General features: G+C 40.0%; 5 protein-coding genes across 6 annotated transcripts; 2 read left to right on the top strand and 3 right to left on the bottom strand.

Moving 5' to 3' along the window:
* The first annotated feature begins 178 nt into the window (after positions 1–178).
* On the top strand, positions 179–1,719 carry LOC135946975 (centrosomal protein of 78 kDa). Its single transcript, XM_065495508.1, has 6 exons — positions 179–474; positions 706–890; positions 945–1,168; positions 1,225–1,352; positions 1,405–1,595; positions 1,660–1,719. The coding sequence occupies exons 1-6, from the start codon at positions 225–227 to the stop codon at positions 1,696–1,698; spliced, it is 1,017 nt and encodes a 338-aa protein (XP_065351580.1). The 5' UTR covers positions 179–224; the 3' UTR covers positions 1,699–1,719.
* On the bottom strand, positions 1,586–3,001 carry Polr2D (RNA polymerase II subunit D). Of its 2 annotated transcripts, none has more exons than XM_065495532.1 (2): positions 2,848–3,001; positions 1,586–2,126 (listed from the first exon to the last, which is right to left on the bottom strand). In XM_065495532.1, the coding sequence occupies exon 2, from the start codon at positions 2,119–2,121 to the stop codon at positions 1,708–1,710; it is 414 nt and encodes a 137-aa protein (XP_065351604.1). In that variant the 5' UTR covers positions 2,122–2,126; positions 2,848–3,001; the 3' UTR covers positions 1,586–1,707. The 2 variants fall into 2 exon arrangements, with proteins under 2 accessions (XP_065351604.1, XP_065351611.1); XM_065495539.1 differs by having other exon boundaries at positions 1,586–2,121; positions 2,848–2,998.
* Positions 3,002–3,083: 82 nt separating this feature from the next.
* On the top strand, positions 3,084–4,396 carry LOC135946980 (RWD domain-containing protein 4). Its single transcript, XM_065495520.1, has 5 exons — positions 3,084–3,223; positions 3,341–3,438; positions 3,495–3,604; positions 3,656–3,839; positions 4,126–4,396. Coding segments are annotated over exons 1-5 (597 nt in total). The 5' UTR covers positions 3,084–3,222; the 3' UTR covers positions 4,330–4,396.
* On the bottom strand, positions 4,358–7,380 carry LOC135946971 (RUS family member 1). The gene is made up of 8 exons (XM_065495492.1): positions 7,341–7,380; positions 6,899–7,192; positions 6,682–6,842; positions 6,422–6,617; positions 5,655–5,770; positions 5,402–5,595; positions 4,526–4,849; positions 4,358–4,471 (listed from the first exon to the last, which is right to left on the bottom strand). Exons 2-8 carry the CDS (start codon positions 7,130–7,132, stop codon positions 4,398–4,400), a joined length of 1,299 nt encoding a protein of 432 aa, XP_065351564.1. The 5' UTR covers positions 7,133–7,192; positions 7,341–7,380; the 3' UTR covers positions 4,358–4,397.
* A 4,714-nt stretch (positions 7,381–12,094) lies between these two features.
* Positions 12,095–18,153, bottom strand: LOC135945935 (uncharacterized). The gene is made up of 11 exons (XM_065493891.1): positions 17,986–18,153; positions 17,191–17,251; positions 17,065–17,125; positions 16,800–17,005; positions 16,574–16,749; positions 16,360–16,492; positions 16,103–16,301; positions 15,831–16,048; positions 15,555–15,778; positions 15,432–15,498; positions 12,095–15,366 (listed from the first exon to the last, which is right to left on the bottom strand). The coding sequence occupies exons 2-11, from the start codon at positions 17,201–17,203 to the stop codon at positions 12,629–12,631; spliced, it is 4,035 nt and encodes a 1,344-aa protein (XP_065349963.1). The 5' UTR covers positions 17,204–17,251; positions 17,986–18,153; the 3' UTR covers positions 12,095–12,628.
* Between the last annotated feature and the right edge of the window lie 479 nt (positions 18,154–18,632).

Genomic DNA, 18,632 nt, shown 5'->3' on the forward strand with positions numbered 1-18,632 from the left:
CAGCACGTTTTCTCTACTTCTCCACTTCCATCCTCAAGTCTTTACCACTGCAAGTGGTTGCCGTGCTTCCATTGGTTAGACTATGAATGATTTCAGCATGGTGGTAGCCCCCTGTTTCAGCATCCCTATTGGCTTGTTTCCCTTAAGCAACAAACAGCGCCAAAAACACATTGTCGCTTGTTCCAGCCTCTGTTGCCTTTTCGAATTTTTCTAAAATCGCCGAAATGCAGGCATGCACGTTCAAAGATCCTCGCGAGTTCAAGGATTGCTACCTGAAGCAATGCGAGCGCCGCAAAATCAGCACACCGACCAAATTTCTAGCACACCAGACAGACGCTACGAAGCTGGTCATGCCTGCGGACAGGATAAAAGTCTCTGACTGGGAAGCTATCTGCTCCGCTCTGCTCAAAGAGAACCTTCTCAAAACTTTATCCATCGTCAGTGCGAAGAAAAAGAAGGACTGGTTAAACTTAGGTTTTAATTCAATCTCAAAATAAAAATTTGAAAATTTAAAACACTAATCATTGCAGTTGAAAAACGGAATGATTTAGTGTTCCGTAAATTCTAAGAAAAAATCTTATTTTTAATATATCTGGATTTACTATAATTATTTATGTTTTTAATATGGCGACAAAAAAGTTTAAATATGGGCCTTAATATTACACAAGCAAGAAAAACAGGAAACAAACATTGCATCTTTTTCAGTGGATCAGAGTGTTACAACGGAATTTGGAGCGAACTCTGTGAAAGGCCCTGCGATCTTCACTCGCTACGTTCTGGAAAAAGTAGTCACATCCGTGGTGAAAGCCCTGCTGCGCAAGGAGAGCAGTTGCGAGAGCCTCCACCTGGAACTGCCCTTGAATCCAACCTGCTGCCGCCTCTTCAGCCAGGTTTCAAATTGTAATACGTTTTGAGCGATTAACTATAATGAAGTATTTGCACAGGGAATCGCGGGAGCGTCTAAATTGCGCAACCTGTCCTTAAGGGGCAGTTGCGTCGGGGATGAAGGGTTGCGGTTCGTGTGTGACGCCCTAAGGGCAATGCCCAACCTCAGGGAGCTCGATTTTTCAGAGTGCAACCTTGGTGTGCCGTCTGTTGAGAGGATTGTAGAGCTTGTTAAATGTCACGGGATGATTCTCTCCACTATTGCATGGGAGAGCAGTTTCAGGTGATGAAAAATGGAAAAATTATTTGAAAGTAAAGCCAGCATTATTTAAAATGCAGGTACCGAGCCCCTGAAGTGAGCAGCTCAATCGGATTGGTCAGACTGAGTTTGAACAAGAACCCAGGCATAGGGGATGAGGGGGCGCGGAAGCTGGCGGAAGCGATCAAGGACGATATATGTCTCAGGGGTCTGCATTGAAATCGAAAACGCAAGAGATAATAAATTTATAATTTGGACAGGGCTCGACCTGCAAGGCTGCCGCATCAGCAATGATGGAGCAACGGCCTTGCTCGGCCTGCTGATGCACAACAAGAGTCTGCAAGTCATGGACGTACGCGCCAATGAAGTCTCCTACTACGTCCTTGACAGCATTCAGAGAGCCCTGCAGGCCGAGGAAAGAGTGGCTGAGACAAAGAAGGCTCTCTTTAAAGTACAGAATTTATTACAAATAACAAAACATTTTTGATGATACTGGAATATTATACACTTTGCAGATCGAATGGCTTCCGCTGACGATGAGTGCGAGCAAATAAAAATAAAGTTCAGTACTGCAAGCTTCTTTTTGTTTGGATGTCGTCAAGCATTTGCCTGAGCTCGTCATCTTCAAACCGGCCAACGAGGCTGGGAATCAGCGCTTTCGCCTCCTCAGGCGTTTCAGGGCACAGGTTGGCCAGCGAGGCCAGCTCAAACTTGTGCAGCTTCTTCTGCGCCAGCATGCTGCGCACACTCGCGATCGTCTCCTTGTTCTTGAATTTGCGGAATCGGTTTGTGTAGGTGAGCGTCTTGACGAACACGTCCGACAGCTCCTGCTCCTCCTCGGCCGTTTCGTTCTGCTGGTGCCGGTGCTCAAGCAGCATGTGCACCTCCGAAATCAGCAGTGTCTCCGCCGCCTCAAACTCTTTCGGAAACTGCAGGTCAGCCGCATCCTCTTCGGGCAATTCCGCGGTTGAAGCCATCTTCTCTGAAAAGAAAAAAGATTTTTTCTTTGGAGAAATTTTGTGAAAGATAAGGAATGATTAGGCCTTTTTTCATAGGCGAAGGGACTTTGTAATATTATGAGAAAATCAATTTTATTGGTGAAAAATTTCCATAAGTTGTGCGTAATTTTCCATTTTGCTTATGGAAGCGAAAATTTCAAATTGCGCAAGATCATTCAAAGAATCAAATAATATAGCACTGGGTTGTAATGCCATTTCAGCTAATCCCAAGCCTCATTAAATATTTTTTAAGGGAAAAGCATTATGGTTTCGTTCACACCCCATATTGGTTGACTCTGTTTTTGTGTCATTTGCGGCAATTAATGAAATTCCTCTTTACCACAGAGAATACACCGCCGACTTGTTTAATAACTGCTCAAACACAATGCAAAATGTGAGGCGGTTTTTCAATTTTCAGCCCTGCATGGTGCATGGTTGCAGAGTCAGTTTTGACCTTAAAACAAAATCCCGCTCGCACAGAGTACAGTCATAGTGCTTTGCCTGCCTTTATTCTTCTCACCAAAAGAAATGTTTAAAATGTTAAATAGATGTTCTTAATTTCACGAGAATTTGTTTCTAACCATTCAAATCGAAGGAAACAACAACAACAGCTCTCTTGTGTGATATTTTAGACAATCATACAAACATAAAGTAGATATAAATTTATTTAACGACGATGCAAGTAGTAAATTAAAATCTGTATACCTTCGTTTGTAAGTTTGAGTTACGAATCTGGATCAGCAAAAAGGAAGAATTAGCTTAAAGTTAAAAGCACGCCACCATCAGGTCCGTCAGATCGAATTCGCACCTATAAAAGTGCACGTTAAAACTCGACTCTCGACTCGTGTTTGGTTTGATGAGGGACGCGATGTAGATGCTGGATGTACAATGATCGGCTGTTGTGTTGCCACGCCCCCTGAAGCACTTTCATTTGTTCTTGAGAGCGAACAGATGTTTAGGCGTAAACAATGCACGTGAATCTAGCCCGCTGAACTGAGGCTACAAATTATTTTTGTTTTCCCTCCTCGTGTTAGAATTGCGCAAATTTCTTAAGATTGCTGTTGCTATAAATTAAAAGAAAGTAAGTTTTTCTTTTATTAACTCTAGTGATAAAAATTAAGATTTCCAGATTTTCATAATTTATTCGTGAAATAAAGCCATGATTATTTTGTTCTTAATATATTTTTATTAATTCTAGTGCAAGAGGCGCAGGACGACGAAAGAGAAGTGCTTTTGTCGATATATGAAGGCGACCCATTGTTCAAGCAACTCTCGCCCAAGGTTTTTCAATACAAAGTAAAGTCAGACTAAAATAAAACCATGCCAGGCTAAGTAAGAATTGTGTCTTTCAGTATGGTGAAGACAACACCAGCCAATCTTTTCTGCTGGAGATCACGTGGGGCGACAATTACCCGGATGAAATCCCAATCATTAACATGGACACGTTCTACAATAAACACCTGTAAGGAAAAACGCAAGGGAAAGGGATCTCTTGATTTTTGGATAACTTTAGGATTGCAGAGGTGAGACAGCACATCGTTGACGAAGTGTCTAAAGAAGCAGCTAACAATATTGGAATGGGCATGACCTACACCCTGTTTGAGTGGGTCAAGGAGCGGCTTGATGAACTTGTATCTGCGCAGCCAGATAGTATTGCTGAGGCTGTCAGCTCCAGACTAGTTATCGCAGACACCCAGGTAAATCGAACGCATTTAATTCGAATTCATTTCATTTCTGAAAAATTTCCTTGGGAGTGGAGAAATAAATCACACGCGAATTTTTAACGGTTTAAAAAAATTTACAATATTCAGAAAATAACAAAAGCGAATTTTTCCTAATTCATGAGTTTGTGCTCTTTTCCCCTGAAGTGTTTGTACTTTTTAGCACTTTTATGTTTATTCATTTTAACCCTGTCCCAGGCAGTGATTTTAGCATTAAGTCAATTTCAAAGATTAAAGTTAATTATTCGGATTTTGTTTGCAGGAACAGGAGTCAATCTCGGGAGGAGCAGCGGTGCCAAAGGCGAGGAAGGAGGCGCTGAGCAAGGCGCAGAAGAGAAAGCAGTGGGACCGAATGGAGAAGGGAGAAAAGCTGAGAGGGCACGACTGGGTAGATGTGATAAAGCACTTGTCTCAAACTGGTGGCAAAGACGTCACCGAGCAGTCCGTCATTGCTTCAACCAACTGATCATGACTCCTTTAATTGTGTAACTCGGTTTTGGAAATGAAAAGACTTTATTGTTAGAAAACACAAACTCAGTCGTGCTTCTTCGACGTCCACTCTGCGACCCACTCGTTGACCAGCAGCTGGTGCCGCTCCATGAGCCAACCTGTCGGAGGTCACCATTAGTCTCGGTTTGAAAAATCTCGTGTTCATCTCTAACCTGCTGTGGCCGCCGATTTCTTGAACTGGTCAAATTCCTCATTTGCACGCTTGGAACCCTCAGTCAGAGCCATGGTGATGGATTCTTGTGTAGAAAGCGCTGCCAGCGCCTGTCCAACACACATCGCGTGGAAGTAGGTCCTCAGCGGGTCCACTGTAGCTCCTCTCCTGAAGATGACGGCGATTTCTTTCCTGCGCGCACTCACCAGCACAAGGTAATCTTCAGAAAGGGAGGCTGAAATCTTTAACTGTTCTGGGCTAACGTCTGAGAGCGCTGAAAACGATTCTCCAAGCACGATGTTCCAGTTTTTTGTTTGTGAAGCACCTATAATTAAAAGTTTCTACTAAAATTTTTTTTTTATTTTACTTATATCAAAAGACATTTTTCGGTGGATTTATTTTTCAGCCTTTTGTATGTGATTTTGATCATTGATACTTAGGGGAAATTTTTCTCAATGTCATTTTCAATTCCTAAACATTCTTGGGAATAAAAACAATAATTGATTGAAATCGATTTGAATTTTGATAGTGTTAATATTTTGTGGGAATCAGTATCATTTCTAGACGTGGAAAATACTAGTAAAACCTGGTTGCTTAAGGGAATAAGATAGATAAAAGAATAAATATTTTTGGCTTGATATTGATTCCTCTAATAGCGATCTATCCAACAGTGTGCAAATTATGAGACAAATTTCCTTTTTGGCGAAATAAAACCTGATTTTCAATCAAGAGACAGTGTTCACCGCACAATTAGCATGCAAATTTTTTAATCGATTTAAACGGCAAACTGGAAAATTTTAGGGGTTTCCTAATTTTTCGAGAGAACTTCAAGTCCAAAAGGATTTACAAAAATTTTCTTAACAGTCTCGTTGCTCACCAGATTGTCCGAGGATAACAGGCTCTTTGCTGTTAACCTCCTTTGGTCTGAGAACTTTACCATCCGTAACGAGTCTTTGGTAGAGAATTTCGAAGCGGGTTGCATTCAAAATAGGAATGTTGAGGCAGCGCACGGCGTTGTAGTTAGCAAATAAGTGGATGCACATCAGCAAAAGAAAGACCAGCCAAGTTATCCTGGTAAAGGCGCTTTAGTTCAGTTTTTCCCATAAAATTTCATCAATAAATTAACTCACTCATTGGAAGTGACAAGCGGCAGGAGAAAAATTCCAATATTGCTGGCGATCAGATTTACAAAGGTCTCTTGACTGCCATCCTTGGCGGCCACGTCAGCCATATTGCCGTGTTTTGCCTAGAACAATATTAATTAAAAATTAAATGGTCAAATGTATGAAATAAATAGGGCTGGGATTCTTAGACGGTTTATTATGCAAATAACGATTTAAAGGCATTTAGACGGACTTTATTGGTTTTGGAGCCAATTTTGACAGTTCTTACCCAAGCTACTGGTTGATTTCCGACCAAAAAATCATGTTTTCATTAATTATATTTTCGCGATGAATTTTGATAGTCATAGAAAAATTTAGATTTTTACATCTAACTTTCGTTATATTTACGCCGTTGGAACGACGAAGTTGAGAGCTTTCAGTATAATATGCATAATATGTGCAGTTTGACCCTGAATTGACCCTTACAATTAGAGCACCTTACGGGTATTCAAAGAGATTTAGGGCACAGGGCGTTTTCTGAGCGCCTTATTGTTAGTACCTTACAATGGGTTTATTCCAGCACGTAATCTGAAAGATCATGTCTTGGTCGTTCCAATGTTGTGCAAATCTTGCAGATCAAACCAGTACAGAGCCTGTCAGGCATTGTATAAGTGGTTTCAAATGGGAGGTTTATTATTATTATCGATTTGCGAGGGCTAAAGTCCTAGAATTTTAAAATTCGTGCTCATTTCATATCTTAAAAGAAAATCAAACCCAAAAAACGATAGTCTGACCTGGTGCTGGGTCAAAGCCGCCCTGGTAGCCCCACCTGCGACTCCAACGATGGCTTTAAAGCTGGTGGCCACACACAGAGCTTTCAGAAAGTGGGCCTGCGGCAGTAAGGGGCTGCCCAGCTCGATAGCCAGGGCCAGGTCATTCAGGGCGTCAGCGGTCAGCCTCCACTTCTTGCAGTTCGAGTCAAGCTCTGGCCTGTTCTTCTCTCAGTCAGAATTTACCTTTTCGAGCAAGTTCAGGTGATTCGCTATATTCGTACCCTTTCCACGAGGCAAACGCGATTCGGCCAATCATGCCTGTGCCATCCTTCATGATCCACGTGAGGGTGGCCGCCAAGGGGGTAGCTGCGGCATCGCCCACCCCTACGCCCTGCATCACAGCCCTCGTAGTCAGTGTGCCTGAGAGATAACTGCAGAAGGCCTGAAACAAAAACAATTAAAATATAATTTCTAACCCACAGAGGGAAAAAACAGTGCCTGCAGTGTGTCCCACAGCTGGTACTCAAGGTAGTCGTCGCTGACGCTGCCAGGGTAGCCCTGGGGAAGGAGGACAAAACGGAGAAGGTTGCGCACCCATGTCAGCACGGAGCCGCTCCCGAATCTAGCTGTTGGCTCTTTAACCCGACGGAAGCGGTCATTTTCCAGGCAATAGTGCCGCCTCTCTCCCAGCTGTCCGAACTGTTCTACCACCTGAGTGGTTGCCACAGACATTTTTTCCTGTGCCAGGAAAAACAGCAATAGAGATGCGGAACACAAATCTGTCTCTGCTATCTGAAAGTTAGGACAATTATCAAGATCAATTGTGTACTTTTGATTATGATATTTAATTATTTTTAACGTCAAGCTTTTAAGCAATTTAAAAATGTATTTAACTTTGACGATCCTTTATTACTAATTTAGAGGTTTTGAAACCTCTTACCGCTTTTGGTACAGAGAATCAGGCCTTATTGTTTATGTTTTCGTTTACTGTTGGATGACGTTTTTGGTGATGACTATGTGGGAGTTCAAAAAGGGGCGTAGCACAGATAATACTAAAAAATAGACTTAACTAGACATCACCAAATGTTTTTGACTATCGATATAAATCGATATATATCGTCTGAAAAAATATCGATGTTAAAATATCGTCCTATATAACCTATGTTAAGCCACAAAAAACATCGATAAATATCGTCAGAAAAAATATCGATGTTAAATATCGATTTTTATTTGGCCATGTCTAGACTTAACATTCACAGTCCTCTCCTGGTCCGGGTCTGCCCGCCAAACGCTTTTGCCTGTGCCTTGTGCCTGTACCGTCGTTGACGTTGAGTTCGTTGACGACAACGCAGCTGCCAGCTTTTTATCAGGTGAACTGCAGTACATTTCTCCCCCAAAGTTGGAATAATTTATAATTTATTCGATAAATCAATTGAAACATAGACTAATTTAAGAATATTATTTACCAATATAGCAGAGTATTATTTATTATAGTCTTACTCTCGGATCTAGATATATATATATATATATATATATATATATATATATATATATTATATGATACTCGCATATAATTTATAAGTTTCATAATTAACTGTTTTTAAATTGCTCAGTACGACGTTATAAAAATCCGAGTTTTTCGGAGGTCTCACTATGTGTGTTATAGTGATTGCTTCATTTCAAGACATGTAATTAACATTTATGAGCAAACAAGGATGAAGAGTCCAACTTCGTAAATAAAAACAACTTTATATACTTGCTCTTTATTACAATGCAAGACTGTTGACAATAACTGATTTTGAAATACAAGCGCTATGCAAAATAATAACGGATATAATATTTTAGTTTATAAGTTAGTTTATTTTTTAATGTATTTTTCTTTTTTCAGATTGATAATGTTAAGAGCTATTGAAACGAGAAAGGAAAACTACCGAACAACAAACAACTTAATCAACTTTTTATTCCTCAACTCCAGCTAGAGATAGATGACGAATTTTTCCGCTACCGCTGTCCCTATACCCCCTACTCTCGACCACCGTTTGAACTGCCAATATTCATTGCACCGCCTATTTTCCTATCCGGATGATTTTGAAAAAAAGTATTTTATCGATCCGCAGCAATTGGCAGAGGCAGGCCTATACTTCAGTACTGGCAAACTGTTCTGCTTTTTTTGCAATTATGAAATTAGCTTGAATAATTTAAGCGAATGGAAAAAACTGGATGCTACTAATATTTTGGAGAAAATTAACAGACCAGAATGCACCCTGACTACAGAAAATTCGCCAAACGTACCGATTGGAAACATATTGACGTCAATTTGAACTACAAATTCGAAGCGCATAGGTTGTACTCCCTGCTGAAGAAGAAGGATTGGAAATTCGTGAACGCACGCGATTTAGCCAAGAGCGGATTTTATTACACGAAGGACGATGACAACTGTCGGTGCGTGTTTTGCAACCTGGAGGTTCGCGGCTGGGAAGAAGGGGACACTGCCGACGGCGAGCACCACCTTTGGAATCCAAATTGCCCTTTTCTCAAAGACCCGACCAGTGTTTTTGATGTACCAATCGGCCAAGAACAAACAACGCAAGTCGATTGTTTGAATGTACCACAGTCTGGGTCTAGACCGACTTCAATCAACCCCTTTGCGCCGTGGAACGAGCTCTCCAAGTACCACCGCTGCTTGAAACTGAAAGTGTTGCAGTATATTTTGAATGCGTCGATATTGAACATCTTTAGCTGGTCGCAGCCAAAATATCGGCAATACTCAAGCTCCACGAGTCGAATCAACAGCTACAAAAATTGGCCACCAAGCCTGGAGCAGACACCTGCTGAGTTGTCCCGTTCTGGCTTTTATTATACTGGTATGAGCGACAAGGTCATCTGCTATCACTGCGGCCTTGGTTTGAAAAATTGGGCGCTTGGAGACGAGCCTGCGTCGTTGCACGCCAAATGGAACTCGGCCTGCCCGTACCTGCTGATGTCTAAAGGACCGCAATTCGTGGACGACTCTCTCCATTCGAAGAAATCTGAACGGAAATCGCAAAAAGTCGTTGCACGAAATTCTGCAGCGTCCAATCTTAGTTGTAGGAAGTGCGACATGCACCAAGTAGCAAAGATTAGTCTGCCATGTGGCCATGCCCAGCTTTGTCAGTATTGCGATGAAGATTTTTGCTTGTCCTGCCAAGAAAAAATTGTAGGCGAAGTCTCGATCTATTTTTAATTATAATATTACTCTAAAATTCGTGAAATATCTAGTCCCCATTGGTTATGTGATACAAAAATAAAATAGATTACAATAATTGATATGTTGAAATGATATTATTGCTAGATCTGAATGAAAACTTTACATGTTTTGTGCCTGTAAATTATTGATATATTGTCTCCTTATTTACTGATGACCTTGTACTAATAATAAATTATGCAATTGGAAAACATTAACTAACATTTTACTAACATGCACACCGAAGCTTCTGCTTTTTGATACTTTTTATTAACAATTTCCCAATATATCATTTATTGCCAATACTTACTCGTATTTAGTTAACTAGAATTCGTCAAATTTATTTAATCCTGTATTGTTTGGCAATTTAACTTAAATGACAAGCAAATAATTTTTAGTTTATTTTATTGACTTTAGTGCGCCAAATGAAATCGTGTAGCTTTTCCATTAACTAGTTTGCTATAATATTTTTGGAATTTAACACACATCTCAAAGTGAGACTTTCAACCTGTGCACGTGGTTTAGTTTTGGCCTCACGCTGTAGTTGGCACTGGATGCACTTCACGCACGTACCTGATTTAATTGAAAAAGTTCGTCCAATGAATCAGACTGGATTTCTTGTTAATTTGCATAATTTACTTTGATTATAAAACATTATAAATATTATATGTTTACATTTATATTTTTAGTAAACGCTACACCTTTTTAAAATTTATTTACACGTAATAATTTAACTGCTCACATGTATTCATGTAGTGATCAAATAAAATGAATTTTATTTCTGAAGTTGGAGTTTTATTATACATTTTAATATATCAAATGGAAACTGGAAAAGGCAAGCCATTTTAAGGTTTAAGATTAAAACTAAGTGTACATAGGGTCAAGTCAATTAACCATTATTTTTGTGCGTACATTGCCGAAGTTAAACTTTTTTGGCACATTTGTAGTTCAATCATTTTGTCAGTTGTAAAACCTGACAGAAACAATTTATCTTATAACAATTATTGCCTGCCGTTTCAGTCGAAAGTTTAACGGACGCAAACCTTAATTGTTAAGTATGAACACCAGAAATGTGCAGATCAAATACAAAAATTTCAGAGAATTTTTTAATAAAAGTTTTAATTTGATTAGATATTTTTGTCGAGATCTGCTTCCATAACATTAATAAGAGCACATTGATACATGAAAAGGGACCGCGATGATATAGATTTACTGTTCGTTATAACAACAGGACTTTTGGTGACATCAAAGAAGCAATACCTAAAAAATCAGTGACAAACTTAACTTTTAGAAAAGTTAAGAGTATATGGAGGAAATAAAAATTAACAGTATTAGGAATCATGAGAGATCAAGATTTATCAAAAGATGTTCACAAAAAACACTCAGACTGGCGTTTCTTGGCCCCCTCCCGTGTTCAACACTGAGTGGGTGACCAGCTGCAATTAAAAAGGACAAAACCAAAATTATAATATATGTTTAAAATGAAAAAATTAAAATCGCATTTGTTTGAATTTTCTTACCAACTCAGCAGCAGAGTCATTCAGATGAGCCGTTCCGTCAATGACAGGTAACACAAGGCCGACCCATCTCTCAAGAATGAAAAATACCGCATACAACACGATCATATAAACTATGAAGGCTGAGATGCATAAGAGGAAGATAATCATTTCTGCTTGTCCGAAAAAGCTTTTGGCCCTAGATGACACGATCATTCACTCTTCTTAGTTGCAAAAGAAAAAATTCAATTAATTAAATGTCTGATATTCTCATCTTGATAAAACGAAGATAAAATAATGTATATTTTTTAATAAACTTGTGCCACGACTTTTTTACAAATTTTCTTTTAAATAAAAAAATCATATATTCAGTTTTAAATAAAAATAAAATTGTAAAATATTTTAAATTACTAACAAAAATTAAAAATTTTACTACTGGTTCTATTTTGCAGAAAGTAAGATAAATTAAAATTTTCTCTAAAAAAAATAGTGACTTTGTAAGAAGCCGCGCGTGACCTATACTAAATAACATGCAACTCAAGTGGTTACGTAACAGGTGTGCGGCGATTACGTACCTCACAGAGCGGGCGCCCCTTGCCGGCGTGGTGGTGGTGGTGACGGAGCGACTACGGCAGACAGATTGATCAGTTAAATGACCGCGAGAGTAAGAGCTTTCCATTCATGAAACATGCGCCGCCGCGGAGTCTGCCACTTTGTGCGTGGGCAGCGCTTCCATTCATGCACATAGTATTCGTACAGTGTGGGCGTCCCGCGCGCCGGTCGCGAGTCGAGCACGCTTTGCCAGCGATGAATGTTAAAGATCACTGCGCAGGAAATTAGCTTGTGTTTGCACTGTTGCGAGAGCCTCTATTAGCTGTCGATCATAGTGGTTACATAACCAAAGTTTAAGATCAAGTGTCAAACGGGTTTATCGAAAATAACTTTTGGTGTCTTTGTGATTGAAATAGCTATAAATCCATATTAGAAAAAAAATAAATCACTTTATTTATTTACAAATCTCCTGGGGTTCATAAAATGGTACATCTGAGTTGAACAGAACAAATTAAATAGTGATGTCCATGGCATGCAAAGAATTAGTTTAAGAGAAGCAGATAAGAATTGTAAGAATTGATTGTATAGGATTAGTGTCGCACGCATATATATATATATACGCGTTTAATAATAAATTCATTCATTTATTAGAAATATTATTTGTTGGTTTTCATTTATTTTTATTCACTTATATCGTTCAATTAAGAATAATATGGCTAAAATTTCAGGACAAATAAAACAAGTATTAGTACAAACTTAAAAATTTGTGAGAGAGCAATTTTTGGTTACGTGAGAAAAATAATTAAACGACAGGTAACACATATTGAGTATACTGGCGGTATTTCCATTTGAGACATGTTGAGATCAACTTGCATGCAGATTGTTCCACTGTTCGAACGATTCCCAGGTAATCCTGTTAAAATCAGAAACAAAAGGAAATTAGGTATAAAATAAACCTTACTGAGACAAATCATCTTTGGCTTGAATGTAGCCACGCATGGTGAGAACAGAGAATACGTATTTTGACACAGAAACGTCAGAGTTTGAAACGTCGTAGATGGATCGTTCAACATTTTCAGCAATTGGCACTGAAAAATTGTTATTTGAAGTAAGATGAAAAGGAAGCATCCCAAAAGAATCGGCGATATTTCCGTCGGCTCCACATTTAAGTAGCAACTTCACCACCTGCTTGTGGCCCATTTCCGAAGCTAAGTGCAGGGCAGTTCTTCCCAATTTATTCTGCAGATTAACGTCCATCCTCTTGCTCACGAGTCTGATGAAATCCCCGTCTCCCACGTGCGACGCCCAGTGCAAAACGGTCCAGCCGTCCTTGTTGGCGGCCGTCAAATCGGAGCCTTCCAGCACCAAGTAGCGCCGCACACTGGCGTCCGAGTTTAGCACGGACAGCTGGAGGGGCGTCCAGCCGTGTTTGGTCTTGCTCTCGATCAGTTCGGACTTAAATCGCGTGAGGACGAGAACCACCGTGCGCAGCCCGGCGTACCTGGCCGCGTAGTGCAGGGCGTTCCAGCCGTCCTTGTCGGCGGCGAAGGGGTTGATGCCTTGTTGCCGCAGCAACAACTGCACCACCTCCGCGTGGTCGCCCTCCGCGGCCAGAATCAGTGGTGTCCGACCGTGGCTCGTGTTGGCGTTCACGTCGTAAAAGTCGAGCGACAAAAAATACTCAACGTTGGCCAGGATGCCGTGGCTGCAGGAGAAGTGGAAGGCCGTCCAGCCGCCGAGCGCGACGACGGTGCCGAGGTCGGCGCCGTGCTCCACCAGGCAGCGGCACACGTCGGCGCTGTCGTTGCACGCTGCAATGTGCAGCGGCGTCAGCACCATGTCCCGCTTCCAAGAGTCGCGCGGACTGGGGTTCAGCTTGGCGCCGTGCGAGATCAGCAGACGCACGCAGGCTGCGTTGCCGGCCACGATGGCCACCTGCAGGGCGGTCTTGTTGTTTTTCGAGATATTGGCGCTCAGGCCGTTCTGCAAGAGCAGTTCCAGCATTTGCTCGTGGCCCTGTTTGACGGGCGTCAGGGGCAAATAGGAAGTTTTGTGGCCTTGCAGAACTTTCGCCACGTCGGGGGATGTGGTTAGAAAGTCGTCGAATAATTGGCAAAAGTTGCTCCGGGCAACTTGCTGGATCAGAGTCCACAGCTCCTCCGCTGGCCGCTTTTGCACCACTTGCTCTAGCAAGTTCATCTGCAAAAGTTCCCGGCCGATGGTCTCACTGCTTTTGCACGCTGATTTCAAAATTGAAAATCCATCTTCAATGAGAAACTTTCCAGATTGGCTGTCGGCAAAAGAAACAAACCTTTTCGCCGCTTGGAACAAATTGTAATGCGCCTCGCACACAATCGTCTCGACAAAATTTCTGCTCATGTTGCCTCTGATGAATTTCTCGACGCCTTCATTTTCTGAGTGGGCGACGAATGCGTCAAAAAATATCCTGCTTTGTCTCAAAGTTTCTTGTTCAAATAGCGGAATGGTGGATGTACTATTCTCTGCAACTTCAAACACAAAAAGTTGAGCTAACAGGAATTCCGCCAGTGTTTGGTGCACAAATCTGTAGTTCTTTTCTCCACGTATAGTCGCAATACCGGTGTTGTTTATCTGATTGATTTTCTCATCACCGAAATCGGATATATCGTTTTCCAGTAAAAAGCACCGGGCAAACGATTGGAGCAGTTTTATCCTCTTCTTTACCTTCGATTTGAACAGTTTGTTGTTTTCGTCGTACGACTCTTTTTGCGTCAACGCTTCTTTAACTTTCTTCTCGACGACGTTTCTATAAATTGCGAACAAATTAGTGTCGTCTCCTAAGGCCTGACTCGCAATTAGAGTGAGGTGAAAAGGGTTTTTCAAAATGTCTTTCGCTCCGACGCTTTCAAACTTCTCCAAAAGTTCACTGCACTTATCATGGTCCTTTTTCTCGGAATTCATTTTCAGCAGCTCCAACTGCATCGGTTTGTCAAACGGCGCTATTTCCACTTTTCTAACCTGCACTCCTTTCAGCGCCGCTAAAATTTCCTCTTCTTCCTGCGGCCTCGTAGCGATCCAAAGGGGTATCTTACACGAGGATATTTCCTTAATCAAAGCCAAGGTTTTTTTTCGGAAATCAGGGCAAACTTCGTCGAAACCATCCAAAAGTATGACCGCGCGCCTCTCGCTGAGTATGTTCCTAATTTCGGAGTGGAGAAATAATTGCTTGGCGTTGTGCAACAGTCCCTCCGCGGACAAGTCATCGTCTAAATCCAGATATTCGTATTCGTCAATCATCTGTATGCGAAAAAACACCTTTTTGCCGAGTTCTTTCCTCAGGTGGTATTCCATTTCACAGAACAGTGTCGATTTTCCCATTCCCGGAGGCGCACTGACTAGCCAGGTGCAATTGAGATCACTTTGCAGCTCTCTAAGACATAATGATTTGAGTTGTCGAAATGACAAGACGCGCTCAACGCTTTCCTCGTCATCAATGGAAATGCGCGTTGTCACTACAAAATTAGGGGGAACAAATCGTCGATGCCAAATTGGAAAATCTAAAAGATGCGGCAGTGTTGTGACAATTTGCGGCCTCGTTCCTGACTTTGCTTGCTTTCCCTTTTCAAGTCGCAACACACCTATCGAGATTTCCTGCAAACTTTTGCCTCTTCTCAGTAGCGGATTTTGCAGTATATCTGCCAACTTTTCTTCACCATCTGCAATATTAATTAAAAATTTATTGTGTTTATTGAACTTCTTAAAATCATTGAATATAATGTACCGTCATTTGGCAAAACAAGAACAAACCAACCACTGTGGTTTGTGGCGCTGATCGATAGCCTCCGTGCCTTCAAGAATTTTGTCATTTATTTTTCCATTAGTTTTTATTTTAAATTTAACTAACCCGCGTGATAAAGTCACAAGAAGCGCTCTGGTGTACGAAAAAGAACAATTTCGGTCTGCCAATCCATTTTTCATTATCAGGTCCGATAAATTTTTGCACTAAATTGCCAATCGAGATCTCGCTTCCTTCCACTTTGACGCAAACCTCAGACGCTTTATTCACAAGGAGTTTTGCAAAATAACAAATAGCAATGCAGCCTATATCAGTCTCTTCTTCATCCCAGGCTGAAATAAAATTCTTATTTTTATTCTATCAAAAATTTGGAAAAATTATTACCTTTGCGGCTTAAGCTTTCTAAATTTTTAGCAGAGTTGTGCAAAATGCAGGTTTCAAAGTCCAGATTTTCTCTGAAAATTCGCTCCAAATTCTCCACTTGTTGATTTTGTTCATCGCACACCACTGCTGCCCACCGCCCGCGAACAGGCAAACCACTGCTGGACAGCCATGTGAAGAAACATTCATTTCTCTTCGCCTTTTCTTTTCTATCTGGGCATCTAAAAATTATCATTTTCACATTAAACTGCATATCTTTTTTCAATTAAATATACTTTAAAACTGTGAACTCTCTGTGCGGCGAAAACTTCACTTCAGGCGATTGACCAACTCCGCCGGAATTTTCGTGGATTTTGTTCTGGACGCAAGTTAGTGCAACTTCTAAGGCAGTGTCTTCGCACAATCCGTCGAGAATTTCGCACAAAGCCTGCACTAAAGCAGTTCCATTCTCATCATCTCGTTTCGCCCTTGTTGCTAGATTAAAAAAATTAATTAAATAATTTTAAAATTTAATTAAATGTTGAGGTAGTACTTTCTACTGTTGAGAAAACCAAAATAAAATTGTCCTTTTGCGGGTGGTTCGTAACCCGACATGAATTTTGATTGTCCAATTGCAAGGGGGACTCTGGATCGTGCACTTCGTCTACTATTTCTCCGCGGCAGGGCTAAAGATTGAAAATTGAATTTTTTTTAATTGGTAAATAATCACGCCAATGAAATTGATTGAATATTTTGTTTAAACTTACTCCAAAAAACACCAACTTTAGTGTTGATTCAAACTGCTGCAGTGATCGCAGTGACTCCAGCACTTGGAAAGTGGTAAAATATTCATATTTTGTCGGTGAGGCTCGGTGATCAGTGTATATTTTCCCGTCTCTGCCTCCATGTGATAATATCACAAGAATTAACACAGATGGAACCTCTGCAAAATCTTGGTTAAAACTTATTTAATTTCAGATTGAAAGGGACTACCAGTTGTGTCAAAAAGCTTTAAAACTTGATCGTCATTGGAAAGCGTTGCAAGCAAAGTTTCCTTCTTGGGCGACCGCAGATGGCAAAATTGGCAGTTGCGTCTTGACTCAAAAGTCAGCTGAAGCCGCTCTAAATCAACTTCATTGCCTTCCCTTATATTTTCCAAGTCGTGCTCAAAGTTGTAATGTACAACCAACACACAGACGCTGAATTTTAAAATTTCAAATAGTTTAAGAAATCAATTAAAATAAAATTTGAAGTTTACCTTTCAGGGTAGCCAGCCACTTGATCTCCATCAAAGAAACCAAATTGAGATGAATGGCTTCCTATAATTTAATAAAAACGGTAATGGTTTCTCATATTAGTGAGAGTGCGTTTGATTAATTTTTACCATTCGAAACCATTGTGCCTTTTTCTCAAGGGCATTAGCCGCATTGGTGTGTATTGTCTCACTGAAACATTTTAAAGATTTTTTTAATTAGAGTTGGTTTAATTTCTTAAATATATAAAAGCACAAAAAATTGAAATGAAGCCTGCAACTGTGGATAGCTCACGCAGGAAATTGCTTTATTAATGCCGCCGCGAAAACTGTTTTAACTTAGAGGCGATAGGGCGCGCACTGGACCAGCGCCAACATTATTTGACCATTGCAATTAATTAATTGCTTTGATTGGCTAATTGATTTTATCTGGCTCAAAAACTATTGTTTTCTTTGACATGAAAAATTATTTATAACTGTTTTAAAGTAAAAAAACTATTTTTTATGTATGACGAAACTTAACAAAATAGTGAACTCAGAGGTCTGTTGAACCAAATGTGTTTCAATATGCAAATTGGTATTGCGTCATGCATCATCATACCTTTCAAAATGCAATTTGCCCAATTTGCATTCGACTTGTTAAAAATATAGAGACATGAAGAATAAGTCAGGCGTGATTTGTCAAAAAAATAATTTAGTGAAATCAAAATATAAAATGAAATTACTATATTTTTTCATAATGAGAAATCGAGAGTAACAAATAATTGAAGTTTGTGGTCACCGTTTCAATTCACCATGGAATATTCAAAACACAGAGAAGCATAAAATGATAATCACAAATAGGTTTAATGAAATTCTCTAATCATTTGCTCTATAAATATTTAAAATAATTAAGAATGGCTTCATGATCTAATTTTTTGTACTCACGTGATTTTGGTATGAACGCACAGCATAAACGAAAAGTTATTGTTTTCTGTCTGGTTTATCGGCGGATGCTGTGGAGAGACAGGCTAGTCTTGATTTCCGCGTGTGCTCAACCCCACTTTTTGCACTGTCTCGCGCTTGCGTGTTTTGCATCAAAATCCTCGCACGCAATGTGGAAGACACTGGTTAGCTGCCTTGAAAAATAAAATGCGATACAACCAACACGTCGTCTCGTATTAGCAGCGGCTGTGACTCACACCATAGTTATGAAGTCACGAGCAAAAAAGTGTTGGCCTCGAATTAAAATTGGTTCTTTTCTTTATCAAGCTTCCCGGAAAGACAATATATTTAACATAATATACATTTTTTATGTTTTTTCTTGAATGTGATTTTATCAGATTAGTTTTGACAATCTAAAAGCAAATAGGCATGACAAAGTTTGTTGGCAAAGATAACTTCATAAGATATTTTTTTTTTAATTTTGAAGCTGTTATAAAATGCCCGAATTGTAATTTTTAAGAAAAATCAAAATACCCTTTTGAATAATAAGAGCGGTGTAGCTGAATTAAAAGAATGTACTAATATTTTTCAATTTTCCCCTTTTATTAATATTCTTCTATAGGTTAAATGACCAAATTCTATACCGCTGA

Source organism: Cloeon dipterum, chromosome 1 (assembly GCF_949628265.1).
Source record: "Cloeon dipterum chromosome 1, ieCloDipt1.1, whole genome shotgun sequence".
NCBI classification, from domain to species: domain Eukaryota; kingdom Metazoa; phylum Arthropoda; class Insecta; order Ephemeroptera; family Baetidae; genus Cloeon; species Cloeon dipterum.

Coding starts and splice junctions, on each gene's coding strand:
- LOC135946975 (XM_065495508.1), top strand. CDS start 225: ATGCAGGCATGCACGTTCAAAGATCCTCGCGAGTTCAAGGATTGCTAC. Junction 475..705: donor GAAGGACTGGTTAAACTTAG/GTTTTAATTCAA, acceptor CATCTTTTTCAG/TGGATCAGAGTGTTACAACG. Junction 1,353..1,404: donor GGACGATATATGTCTCAGGG/GTCTGCATTGAA, acceptor TAATTTGGACAG/GGCTCGACCTGCAAGGCTGC.
- Polr2D (XM_065495532.1), bottom strand. CDS start 2,121: ATGGCTTCAACCGCGGAATTGCCCGAAGAGGATGCGGCTGACCTGCAG.
- LOC135946980 (XM_065495520.1), top strand. Junction 3,439..3,494: donor CCAAGGTTTTTCAATACAAA/GTAAAGTCAGAC, acceptor TGTGTCTTTCAG/TATGGTGAAGACAACACCAG. Junction 3,605..3,655: donor ACGTTCTACAATAAACACCT/GTAAGGAAAAAC, acceptor GGATAACTTTAG/GATTGCAGAGGTGAGACAGC.
- LOC135946971 (XM_065495492.1), bottom strand. CDS start 7,132: ATGTCTGTGGCAACCACTCAGGTGGTAGAACAGTTCGGACAGCTGGGA. Junction 6,843..6,898: donor AGCTGTGGGACACACTGCAG/GCACTGTTTTTT, acceptor TTTTTGTTTCAG/GCCTTCTGCAGTTATCTCTC. Junction 4,472..4,525: donor GAAATCGGCGGCCACAGCAG/GTTAGAGATGAA, acceptor GACCTCCGACAG/GTTGGCTCATGGAGCGGCAC.
- LOC135945935 (XM_065493891.1), bottom strand. Junction 15,499..15,554: donor CTTGTGACTTTATCACGCGG/GTTAGTTAAATT, acceptor AAATTCTTGAAG/GCACGGAGGCTATCGATCAG. Junction 15,367..15,431: donor TCTTGTTTTGCCAAATGACG/GTACATTATATT, acceptor TTAATATTGCAG/ATGGTGAAGAAAAGTTGGCA.